This window comes from Chelonoidis abingdonii, chromosome 5 (genome assembly GCF_003597395.2).
Source record: "Chelonoidis abingdonii isolate Lonesome George chromosome 5, CheloAbing_2.0, whole genome shotgun sequence".
NCBI lineage: Eukaryota > Metazoa > Chordata > Testudines > Testudinidae > Chelonoidis > Chelonoidis abingdonii.
The window spans coordinates 45053740-45067343 of NC_133773.1; the positions used below are offsets into that span (position 1 = coordinate 45053740).

The following is a 13604-nucleotide window of genomic DNA, read 5'->3' on the forward strand; positions in this document are numbered from 1 at the left end:
TCATGGTAAGGCCAGCCCTGTTCCCATGCCCAAATCAGGAAGGAATCCTCCATCCTGCCAAACTTTATCCTCCACTGAACAGAGGTATTACAGAGGGTGGAAGTTGGAGAGTGAGGTGTCCCCTGAGCTGCAGTGCCCACACCCTTTTCACTGTGCTCGTTTGAGCCCTGCTAGTGTGAGTCTACCTGTAAAGGTTCACATTCGTTGTTGGCAAGCAGAGATAGGTGCCTCCCTGCAGCCCAGACTTAGACGCTTACTTCTGTGGGCAGGGGGAAGAGGTCTCACACTCCCCCACACCTCCATCAGTGTCTCACATTGGCTAACTTAGGCAGTTCCCCGCCTAGCATGCTCCAGGGCATTGTGGCTGTCATTCTAAGACACCTGAGTCCCTTTGTGGAGCACACCATAGGAGTCTAACTATCTTTGTGGATCCAGGCCTGACAAAGCTCCTCTGATTCATCAGCAGGCAGATGTCAGGAAGTCAGTGATATGCAGGGACTCAGCTGCTGAGCTTAATTGTTTGAGGGACTGCGTGCTAAGTGTGAGAGGGCCTGGATAAGTGGGGAGGTATAAAAGTTAGTAGCAAGGACTGAGGAGCAGAGCTCTCGAGTGGGGCAGGACAGCACAGCTCTGTGCTAAACCTGTGGATTCCGCTGCCTACACTAGTTTCTCAGCCCCAATATCCAGCCCAGCTCCCTTATTCCCATCACAAATCACTGTCCATTTTCCCTTTATTTTTATGATGATTGAATTTAATTTAAAAATTGTTATAAAAATGAACATTATAAAAATGAGCTCAAAGATATCTTTCTGTTGGTTGCTTGGGATCAGGGCCGGCTCCAGACATACCAGCTCAGCAAGCAGGTGCTTGGGGCAGCCAAGGAGAAGGGGCAGCATGTCAGGCTCTTCGGTGGCAATTTGGCGGCAGGTTCCTCAGTCCCTCTCGGAGGGAAGGACCTGCCACCAAATTGCCACCAAAGAAGAAAGCAGCACGGTGGAGCTGCCACTGATCACGATCGTGGCTTTTTTGCCTTTTATTTTTAACTCTGCTGCTTGTGGCAGCAAAAACCCTGGAGCCGGTCCTGCCTGGGATGACATGGAGTCTGGGCTCTGGAAAGGAAGAAGTTGAGGCTGAGAAGGGGAACGTAGATGGGGTGTTTAAAGATAACTGTTTAGTGCCTTTATAGGTGTGTTTTGGAAGAAGGTGCATTCCAGCAATTTTAACTGAAAGCTAACAAACATTTTTTGTGTGTGGGGGAGTATCTATTAGCCTGACATACTGCATCAGCCACTCGATGCAGCTATATGCCCCATGAATATTAAGACTTGGCATACCTGAGCCACCCTGGATTATCATTGCCTGATTCTTTCCTTTCCTCCCATTTGATAAACGTGAAGCACTCAAACATATGGTAACAAAATTACTTTCTATATCTCATCAATATAAAGATGAGTGTTTGGCTATCAGATTCACAGTAATCCAAATCTGTGAAAATGAAATCTTAAAGATGAATTTCCCATGTACTGAAAAGTTAATAATCATTTGGCGATATGTTTAACTCCAGGTCATACTTTACCTAAGCAATTCAATGTGTTCACTCATCAAAACATTACTGTTTGACACACATGTTGTTAATCTTAGAGCAGTGAAACTTCATGAAAAATGCCCTGAGGAATGTATTTAGAAAACCCCAAACTTGCCAAACTTGTGAGTTTAATTAAATTCATAGGAAGCATCTCTAAGTAAAACAATGGAAGTAAGCACTTAAGGCCAGATTGAGAATCCGTTACTCACATTGGTGAGCAGTGTTTCACCCAAGTAATCCCATTGGAGTGAATGGAATTACTCAGGTAATTAACTGCTCAGCAATATGAGGAAGGAGTTCACCGTCTGTCCTTTACTGATGTCTATGTTCATTCTCTAATCATGGAAAACAGTTCTATTTTAGTCTCTGCAGATAAAAGAACTGAATCTCTGAACACAAATCCATTTTATCCCAAACAGAACAGGAAAACAACAGTAAATTTGCAAACTTTTCCCACCAAACCCAGATTTATATGTGAGAATTTATGTGTAGCAGACACCTCACTGCAGATGTAAATCATATACAGTTAAACCATTATATTAAAACTCAAACTAGCATACCGGTAATTTACATTAATCAGATGTTCAAAGATGTAATAAACTATCACAGCTGTAGGCCTGCCTCAATAAGCAGATGGGAGAAAAAACATGCTATGTTTTCTAAGAATAGTTTTGTTACTAAAACTGGAAAGCTAGAGTTTATGTGCTGAGATTTCTGCCATAGGAATAGGTAACCTTCAAACACCTTCCAAGAGCCGTCTTTCATATATATATATATATATATATTTAAACCTATCTGCTAGAGAAATATCCTCTCCCAGCTACCCAGATTTCTCCCCAGAATTGGAGAATTGTCTGTCAGGATGGAAAAATATTCGGTTCTGGAGAAGGGATACATTTAAAGTTTAATATCTCATGAACCATCACAAGTAAAAACATGCCAGAGAGCAGAGAATCTATACTTTATGCTGAGAAAAGAACATTTTATTCTTGGCTTGGTGTATTTTGTTCCGAACATTAACATTGTGATACCTTGGCTTATGGAAAAGCTATTTTAAATCATTTTGGAGGTTTCTAAAATATATTGTTTTTTCTCTCTCCCTGAGTCTCTGTAGTTGGATTCATAGGGCTATGGCAGTTTGGCTTTACAGATAGAAGGCTACTGACATGGTACCGAAGGGCTCTGTTCCACTGCTATTGAACTAAATACCAAATCTGTTGATTTTATAGATCTATATGTAGGCATGTCTCTTATTTCTGTTTTGTTTTTTACTTCCTATCTCTTACTCTGTTTTTAATCTCTGATGAGAGTTTGTCTTTCACTGCCTGGTTACCAGATTTTCTTAAAGGCCTTCTTATCAAATGAATTTTTGAAAGTGCTTGTGTGGAGAATCCTTAAGCTTAAATTGAAGTAGCCATCCTATGTTCTACTTTTGTTCCCTGGTTCTGATTTATTGAAGAATGTGTGTAGCATTGATTTGAAGAGGATAAGTGATCTGTACTGGTTCAAAAACAACTTTGTTAAATCAACACAGTTACTTCAAACATGGAGAGCCATTCCTCTCAAGACTTCAGTGAGCAGCAGAGATAGACTTGGATTTGCTCTTTATTCTTAATAAATGTTAGTTTAAAGAGTACCCCAAGCTAGCATAATCAAAGGGAACTTCTTCTCCTGTGTCAAAACAGCTGGTAGGAATGTAAACTAAATTTTACTGGTATCAGCAATTGCTCAAACCATTGTTAAATGTGTTTTCTTCTCTTTAGCTGACTTAGTGGATAATGAGGAAGAACAAAAAGATGTACATTGAGTTTGCTTTAGCTAGGTCATAAAAACTAGCATTATTAGCTTTGAATTTTGACAACTACTCAGAAATGTCAGTGGGTCAAGTTTATTATTTCTAACCCACATATTATCTCCTACTTGAACACAATCAAAGATCAATATTTCTAGGATACTATTTTTTATGACTTAAACAAAACAGCTATATCTAAGATGAGAAAGATTAGACTCCCTCTTGCACATACGAAGAAAAAAAAGAAAAAAATTAAAATACCCCCTCCATCCCCCCAAAAAAGTATAATCAGATACAGGCATTGGACATGCTTCCAGTCCCTTTGGTGAAGTTAAGAGTTTAATATTAACCAAAAAGACTTTTTCCCAGCACTTTCTTGTCATATTGCTGGTACCAACTGATTTAGCAGCCTGTACAGGATAAGTGGCTGATCACTTCTTTTTCATTTAATTTTATATGTATAACCCCTCACCAAAAGGTATTGAAAACAGGCAGACACATGTTGCAAAATTTCTAGGATGCTGAACAAGTTAGCACAGTACAACCCTAGTTTTCTAAATGGATTTAAGGGTATCCAAAATACTCAGAAATGTAGGATCCTGACCAAGCAGAGAGTACTGCATACTGCACGTTACCATCATGGGACATGAGTGACCTTCAGGTAACTAGAGCTTTGGTTTTCTGGAGGTCAAATAGCCAAGATTATGCTAATTAAACATTCAATTTGTTGCACCTACAGGATAATAAGGTTATAAGGAATAGCCAGCATGGATTTTTCAAAAACAAAACATGCCAAACCAACCTAATATCTTTCATTGACAGGGTTACTGGCCAAGTGAATAGGAGGGAAGCAGTAGACATGATATATCTTTATTTTAGTAAGGTATTTGACTCAGTCCCACAGGACATTCTCATAAGAAAACTAGGGAAATAGGCTGTAGATCAGTAGTTCTCAAAGCCAGTCTGCCACTTGTTCAGGGAAAGCCCTTGGTGGGCTGGGCCGGTTTGTTTACTTGCCGCATCTGCAGGTTTGGCCGATCGTGGCTCCCACTGGCTGCGGTTCACCGCTCCAGGCCAATAGGGGCTGCAGTAAGGTCAGCCAGCACCTGGAGCGGCGAACCACAGCCAGTGGGAGCCACGATCGGCCGAACCTGCAGACGCAACAGGTAAACAAACCGGCCTGGCCCACCAAGGTCTTTCCCTGAACAAGCAGTGGACTGGCTTTGAGAACCATTTCTGTAGATGACATTATTATACTGTGGCTGCTGAAAAAGTAGTTATCACTGGTTCACTGTCAGACTGGGAGGATGTATCTGTGTTAGTCCTGGGTACAATACTATTTAATATATTTATTAATTACCTGGATAATAGAGTGGAGAGTATGCTTATAAAATTTGTGGAAGACATCAAGCTGGCAGGGGTTGTAAGCACTTTGGAGGATAGGATTAGAATTTAAAACGAGCTTTGCAAATTAGAGAATTGGTCTGAAATCAACAGAAATTTTTATAGATAAAATTCTATAAAGACAAGTCCAGAGTACTTCACTCTGGAAGGAAAAATCATATGCACAACTACAAAATGGGGAATAACTGGCTAGAAGGTAGTACCGCTGAAACACACACATTGAATATGAGTCAACAATGTGATGCAGTTGCAAAAAAGGCTAATATTCTGGAGTGTATTAAAAAGATTGTCATATGTAAGACACAAGAGGTAACTGTCCTACTCTATGTGGAATTGGTAACCCCCAGCTGGAGTACTGTGTCCAATTCTGGGTGTCACAGTCGAGGAAAGATGTGGATAAATTGGAGAGAGTCCAGAGGACAGCAACAGAAGGTTTAGAAATCTTGACCTATGAGGAAAGGTTGAAAAATGGGCATGTTTTGTCTTGAGAAAAGAAGAGTGAGGGGGGACCTGATAACAGTTTTCAAATATATTAAGGGCTCTTATAAACATGATGCTAATCAATTGGTCCCCATGTCCACTGAAGGTAGGAAAAGAATTAGTGGGTTTCATCTGCAGCAAGGGAGATTTAAGTTAGATATTAGGAAGAACTTCCTAAAGATATATAAGTTCTGGAAGAGGTTACCAATGGAGATTGTGGAGTTCCCATCATTGAAGGTTTCTAAGGTCAGGTTAGAAAAATACCTGTCAGGAAAGATTTAGGTTTACTTGGTCCTATCTCAGCGCAGGGGGAGGCGGGATGGACTTGATGATTTTTAGAAGTCCCTTTCAGCTCTATATTTCTCTTATTCCATGCAGTATTCTAACAGTGTTTAATATTTGTGTTGTGGTGAAAGTGAGACAGTTATCTGTAGTGTAATAAGTAGTACTTATAAGCAGAATGCCAGCTGCCTAGTATTTCCAAGTATTCTGTAGGCAAAATGGTACAGGTGAGTTGTAAAGAGAGATTTGAATAAGGTTAATTGGCTTTGCAGATTTGTCAGGGTGTCATGAGAAAAATATAAAAGTGATTGTTGGAATTTTGACTAATTGGCAATAAAGGCTGTTATCACTAAGTGCCAGGTGTCAACATGTGTAAACTGTATAAGATAATAGGGTGCAGCTAAGCCATGAATGGGATTAAAAATGAAGACAAGTAGTTTGTGGTTGATACAGTGGAAAAGGAAGAACCAGTGGAGGGATGCAAAGACGGAGGTGATGGACTGGGAAAATGAGGTTTATTCAGGCACCACTGTGGTATCTGAGCACCTCAGAGAAGAGAACTCTAGTTCATTATTTCGATTAGGGACATGATTATGGTTCACATGTGAACAGCATTTTAGCTTGGCACTCCTGTACATACTTGTGACAGCTTTTATAGTTTCTCTTCTTGCTATTATTCTTTCATTTATGTACAAAGTCTGCAAAAATACTTACTTGTCGTTTAGGCTTGTTGAAATGAATTATAGGCTGTCAGTTTATTCTCTAGTGAATAATATTTAGCACATGTGACAGTGTCTATTCAGAAGAGAACTGGCTCTAAAGTAACATGCTTTAGCTCCAGAGGACCGTGGTCCTTCTGATTCAGGGTGGAGCTCATAATTGATGGGAAAATATACAAAAAATGACTTATAATATCTGCCTGTGTTAAACCTGCTCCATTCATACTCATTCAAGTTAGGCTTTCTTTATCCTTGATTCCCATCACCCTGATGAGTTCAGTGCACTTAAAAAAATAGGGATAACAGTACTTCCCAGCTATATATTTGATGCTCTCAGTGCGCTTTACAAACATCACCTTATTAAGCCTCACAACACACTTGTAAGATAATAACTTGAGACACTAAAGGGTTAAGTAAATTTCCCAACGTCACACAGTAAATCTGTAGCAGAGCCGGGAATAGAATCTCAGTCTCGATGCCCAATCCTGTGACTGATCCATGGGATCTTTCTTCCTTTCTAAGGCACAGTTGGAAAATACATTCAAGGTTCATAAGCTTGTTGGCCTAAAGTAAGACCCGTGTTGAAACTGACATGAAAACTCTAACATGGAAGTTCATTTGGTTACCTGATTGCAGGGAAAACATGTGAATCCGCTGTCAATTACTGTGAATGCAACCCCTGTTTCAACCGAGGGTCCTGTCAAAGTGGAGTGGAAGGATATTATTGCCACTGTCCATTTGGTGAGTTGCTGTTGGGGGTTTTTTTGTTAACATTTCATAGATATACTGACTTCTTCAGGTTCACTTAAATAAAACCTATATTTATTTATGTCAATTTCAATTTACCAAAATAAATCACATGCATATCCCAAATCATTAGGGTTCCATGACATACAGTTAAAATACAGTCCAGTTAAGAGAAAAAAGCATCTATTTAAAAAATCCTTAGTAATTTATAATATCACTTTCTGTTTCTTCTACATGAGAACAAAAGGGAAGAGAGGAGATTTTTCCTGGTATACACTTATGGCCAGATGTTTACTGGTCCTTGAGAGTGTGTGTGTGTACACATACATGTGTGCAAGATACCTCCCGCTTTGTATGCCCAGCTCACAATCACGGCTGCCTTCCTACACCCTATCCTCTCTTCACACCAGCCTACAAAGGGCCAGGCTGCTTGCGTTGCAACTGGTCACTCATCACTTCCTGCACAATCCATCGCTGAACTCCCCTGGATTGTTTGGATTCCATGCTGCCCCACTTTTTGGATTCCTTAAAGCTACAGTTTTTCCTTATTTTCTTCTGGTGTTTCAGAAGAGAGGGGAAGACATTTCTCAGATGAAAAGCCCAAAAATATTCTGAGTCCTAGGTTGTGCAGCCCTTATTTGCATTGGTGAGTACTTCCTTACACAAGGAGTCCCATTGAGTGCAGGTCACACCACTGAGTTCTGAATAACTATACAGTTATAGTAGGTGTAAAGATTGTGAATTATATATTGTAAGTTCCACAATCAAGTTCTGTTGGTTCACACACTAATAATTTGCAAAGAAGGCATCATATTTTGTTTTCTAGCTATAAAAGGGAAGTTTCTGTTGTATTTCAGCATTCTTACAAAGTAATCACATTTGCAGTCACAACTCCTCAAAAATATGCAGGCAAGGAATCAGTAAACATAATTAACTCTTCTGTTCATGAGCAACATAATCTCAAATATTGAATATGGCACTTATTTTTATAATGATTAGACCTTGCTAAAAAGCATTAGAAAAGATGTGGAAAGATCAAAACACATTACTGTATCATTCCACACTAATCCCGGCCCATTCTTTTTATTGTTTTACTATTAAAACTTTGCAGTGTTTCTAGACCTAAATTCTAAGAATAAAACCAGGAATTCATACAGTCCTATCAATATCTTTTAATAATTACTTGAAGTTAATTATCACTAATTTCTACCAGGAATTGAGCAGCCAGTAATGATACAAAACATAAAAAAGGGTAACTTCAGAGATCTTGGTACAGTCACACAAAGCTTGGGTCTGAATTCAGATCCATTGTGGATTGTCTTTGTTCATGTAGAAAAGAATGATATTAAATAAAACAAATGAAACAGAAAAAGAAAAATGCTGAAAAAATAAACAAATATTTTACAAGGCAGCCAAAAGAGTAACCCTATCTTAGAAAAATGTTCTTCAGAACACATTTTTAACTATTTTGTTGTGCGAATTTTCATCTGTCTTGCACTTGTAATGAATTTCTTATCCTATATTATATCATTTTTCTCAGAGAGTTACTCATTTTCTATATTTATAATCAGATTTCATTATAAATGCATCTAACTTTTGGAGATTAAGATAGAAAAGAAGAAAAGTAATTACAAGTTCAATGACATTTGAAAAAAATGTATGAAGTACACATACATATTCAGATTAAATAAAATACTGAGAAAATGGAAGGCTCGGATGTTTGTAGCCAGATTATAGCAAAGAAAAAATATGCACATCCTCATGGACAAGGCTTAGTATATTTTAAGTTTATTGTAGACTTGAACTGTAAGGACTAATAGATAATGTATAGCCAAATTCAAGAAGGAATGGAACAATCACAATTTAATAAGATGCATTCCACCTTGGCTTGAATTTCTCTTCACGTTATTTGACACAAGTCCACAAATATTTGTGGAGTAAATTCTTTGGCTCAGCATTGCAGTAACAATAAAATTCATTTAAAAAACTAAATGGAAAAAGAACCAGCACAAATAAATACAAACACAGAGTTGGTGGCAGGGAGACAGGAGAAGAATGAAGCTGCATCAACTAGTTAGCTATAAATCAATCTCAGGTTATACAAGTGGAATGGAAAACAGAATGGAAAGTGAACATCTGTATTTATATGTTCAGTAACAAATACATCCCCATATCTGGATTAAAATATATTACGTCCATTGATACCTATATTTGACACAATCTCAGCTCAAAAGTTTTTTTCAAAACCCCTCTCGACATTAACGACAGTATGCTTAGCTTTTTATCCAGTTGTCTATAACTTCATTTGTTGTTTTGTAATGTATGTACTGTAACAAATAACACATTGGGCAATAATTGTTTTTTGTCCAAAATGTATATGTTTTTATTTATGGCGTTTTAAGATGCTTTTTAAGAAACTCAGTCATAAACACATCTAAAAGCACTGAACTACCTGCTTTTATGTCCTGGACTTTGATTAAATGGGGTAAAAATAATTTGATAACAGACATATGTTTCCTTTTATAGGTGTCTTTGGAAATCATTGTGAATTGAATAGTTATGGATTTGAAGAGTTGTCCTATATGGAGTTTCCCAGTATGGATCCAAACAACAATTATATTTATATAAAGTTTGCAACCATCAAAAGTAATGCCTTAATGCTGTATAACTATGACAACCAGACTGGAGAACGGGCAGAATTCCTGGCTCTGGAAGTAACAGAAGAAAGGCTGAGATTCTCCTACAACCTTGGCAGTGGCACGTATAAACTTACCACAACGAAGAAAGTGTCTGATGGCCAGTTTCACACTGTAATTGCCCGGAGGGCTGGAATGGTAAGAAATACTGCACTGAGAATTAAGTTCATTCAGTTCCAAGTCACTTTGGTTTCCATGTAAGCACAAATGAACATAAAACCTGGTAAAGCTGGATTCACTAGCTTTACCTCCAGCTTTGGAAAAAAAACACTTTAATTTGTATCTTGTCCAAAAGGCTTGAAGAATTATAATAGTTTGCTTAGAATACAAAAAAAAAATCTGAACTTGAAAAAATGGGAACAAGAATGAGCTAAAAAGCTATCCAGAAGACTAATTAACTACTGCAGACAATGGGGAAGATTATTAGTGAAGGCTAATTATTTAGTGATCCTACAGTGGACCCTAAGAGAGTGAGTGTAGATGCTTCACTTATTTACTGTAGCTGCAGTAGAGATAGGCAAATTTCTTGGGATCTTCAGGTTCTGAGAGCTTCTTAAACTTTTAGAGATGTTACAAAACTTGTCCTGCTTCCAGTCTTTTATTCTTCTATGACTTAAACCCATGTATTTTCTCAAAGGTGTTCATGATTTTTAAAACAAACATTTTTTAGTTGAAAAGAAGCCTACACAATTAATCAGGGAGAGAAGAACTGCCCAAAAATCTAGGCTAGTGGAAATGGTTGTCTTATACATGGTGCTCTGCCCTTTTCCATTTTTCACCGTTTTTTTTTTGTGATTTTTTCTTTTTGCCTTTTCTCTGTGTTCCTTTCTTAACAGTATCTCCTAAGCAATGTTCCCTCCATGCCTGAAACTAACGTCAGTCCATGAGGACAATACCTGGTTGGGGCTCCAAGTTTTGTTTTGCCTGTCAGGCTAGAAGCAGTATTGGAATAAGGGGACAGCTGTTCTACACAGCATGGCCCCTTCTGAATCCTACAGCTTTCCTACCATTACATGCTGCAGAAATCAATGCTGCTTGGATACTGCACTATTGTATCATTAAACTCTGTTCCCATGTCCAGGGAGCCTTACTGAAAAGATACAGCATAAACTCTGTGTGGGTCCAATAGAAGTTCAACCACTGAGCCAACCATGCTGCTATTTAGGGGTGATGTGCCTTAAGGTTAGAATATAGGGGTGTCTAAGAACACAGGCATCCTAAGAACAGTTGGGTGCTGTGGATCTGTGATTCTACACAGCAGAGAGGCTCTGCCATTGGCTCTTTTCTCTGAGAGGAACTTGAGCCTGCAACTACATTTCTTTTCAACTCAGAGTTACTGACCCAGTTTTTTCACTTTCATGTATATTTGTGCTGGAGGTGGATAGTTTGCCCTAAATTTGATTTTTCTTTTATAAGTGTCAAGGTTTCTTCCCCACTCTGAACTTTAGGGTACAGATGTGGGGACCTGCATGGACACTTCTAAGCTTAATTACCAGCTTAGATTTGGTATCGCAGCCACCACCCCCAAACACTTCTTTTCTTCCCTGGGTAGTCTTAAGAGACTTCACCAATTTCCTGATGAACATAGATCCAGACCCCTTGGATCTTAAAACAAGGAGAAATTAACCATTCCCCCTTCTTTCTCCCACCAACTCCTGGTGGATCCAGATCCAACCCCCTTGGATCTAAAAACAAGGAAAAAATCAATCAGGTATTAAGAAAAAGGCTTTTAATTAAAGAAAAGAATGGTAAAATAAAATCCTCTGGGAGAGATTAGCATACCAGCTGCTCTCACAGACAACAGATTCAAAACACAGAGGATGTTCCCCTGGGCAAAAATATAAATACACACAAGAATACCCAAATTTGATAATTCCCTTAATGGTACCAAGACAAGTTACAAAGAAAATAAACATAAATCTATTTATCCCTTTTTAAAACTTACTACTCTGATAAGAGGCTGCTGGTTCCTTGATCTTTTGCACTCGGGCTGAAACTGAAACTCTAAACAAAGGAAAACTTCCCTCCTTCCTTTTGAAACATCTTCTTCCCTCATTGGTTCCTCTGGTCGGGTGTCAGCTAGGCTAGGTGAACTTCTTAACCCTTTACAAGTAAAAGAGGCATTAACCCTTAACTATCTGTTTATGACAATAAGTGTTTGTAAAGATGTTATTTTCTATGTATTTCTGAAGGATAATTACACAAGTGGATACTGTTTTGTCTTGGAATATATTAATTTTAGATATTTAACACATTAGGGTCCCAATTTTCAAATATAAATTCTTAACCAGACACGTAGGTGTTTATTTAGATATCCAAGTATGGATTTTATTAACTAAATTAACTCAGACCATACATGCTTAAATAAAGATTTATATGCCTAACTACAGGTACACAAGTTAAAAATTTGTAACAAACAAACTAGTCAGGTCTATAGAAGGAGCTGTATTATACTTGAAAGGTATATTTTTCTAGAAAATTACCTTTGTGTATGCTTAAAATTAAAAGCAAGCCTCAAAAAAAGCCTTGATGCTGATACATAGTTGCTGTATTTAAATCTTTCTTAACCACTTCAGCTGTTTACAAACACAAGATGTAAAAAGAATCACTTTTGTCTTAAGTATTTCTGCTGTAGGAAAAAATATCTCCCACATGTCAAAAAATGTATAAAATAACCTCCCTACAGGATTTCAAATCTGTCATTTCCTACAGTGCAGTGGGATTTTATCGGAAACTGGTAAAATCATTAAGTTGTCAGTTTTGAGATATTACAGAGTGACAGGATAGAAACCCTCATAACGTGAAGAGGTAACTGTAGAGTAATGTTAAAGTAACAAGCAGGAGCATTTGACTAATGTTAGAAAATAAATCGTATGAACTCAGGTCCAAGCAAAATATGGTCTCAAATATCCAGCCCTTCCGATGGACTTGTAGCTCATCCTTCTTTTTAGAATGTGTACCTCTGTAAATTAGTGGAAATTACATTTATTGAGCTTAGTAAAAACAAAATCTCATCTTTCATTTTTGTTGTTAATGTACTCTTAAAATATGTATATAGACTAGCCAACTAATTTTATGTGCTCTATGAACTGTTTCATTTATACTCAGCATATAATGTACTTAGGTGCTGCTGGCTCATGTTTCTCAAGAGGAATAGGTTATTCATTATGTATGGAAAGAAATGCAAGATAAGCTTTCATTTTAAAAATAAAACAGAGGAAAGAAATACATAATTTGAACATACTATAGTAAGTGATTTGAATTTGAGAACCATGAATTCAGTATGATGTTTCAGTTCATGGTGGGTATTTGGAAATGAAGTGTGGAGATTTTGTAAGAATTTCAACCAGACATTAATGTTAGTGGTGAGTGAACTTAATTATAAGCAAAAAAAGTCAATATATTACACAAGAATGACACATTAATATCATTTAGTGTTTGTACAGCTCCTGTAGAGTTACATAAACATAAACATTGACTAAACTGTTGTCGAGTGGTAACATTTGATTTAAATTTGCCATAAACTGCTTCTATGCATTTTGCTGTAATATGAAAGCTGAAGATACATCCAGATGATCACATTTATGTTTTGAAAATTTGACATAAGGAGTAATTAACCTTCCATTTTGTTATGCAGTACATTCCACCTGTCATTACTGGGGAAGTGGCACATTTTTGTATTGCTTCTGCTAAACTGGGAATAAAATAAAAATTTCAGAAGACTCAATTCAATTCCCATTAAAATAAGTGGGAGTCATTCAGCTGATTTTATGGACATTAGATTAGAGTGTTAGTGAAGAGGTCATAAATATAACACCATACCTTATTTGAAATTGGAGTTACCAAAACCGATTGATCTGGGTGACTTCATTGTCTGTGCAGAAGATGGCTCTCCATT

The 13604-nt window shown here is 37.6% G+C and overlaps 1 protein-coding gene across 1 annotated transcript in view; it reads left to right on the top strand.

The window, feature by feature from the left end:
• FAT4 (FAT atypical cadherin 4) overlaps window positions 1–13604 on the top strand; it is a 230837-nt gene that overhangs the window by 187410 nt on the left and 29823 nt on the right. The window contains exons 10-11 of the mRNA XM_032775006.2: window positions 6900–7004; window positions 9537–9844. Coding sequence (XP_032630897.1) covers window positions 6900–7004; window positions 9537–9844 — 413 coding nt within the window. The remainder of the gene's footprint in view (window positions 1–6899; window positions 7005–9536; window positions 9845–13604) is intronic.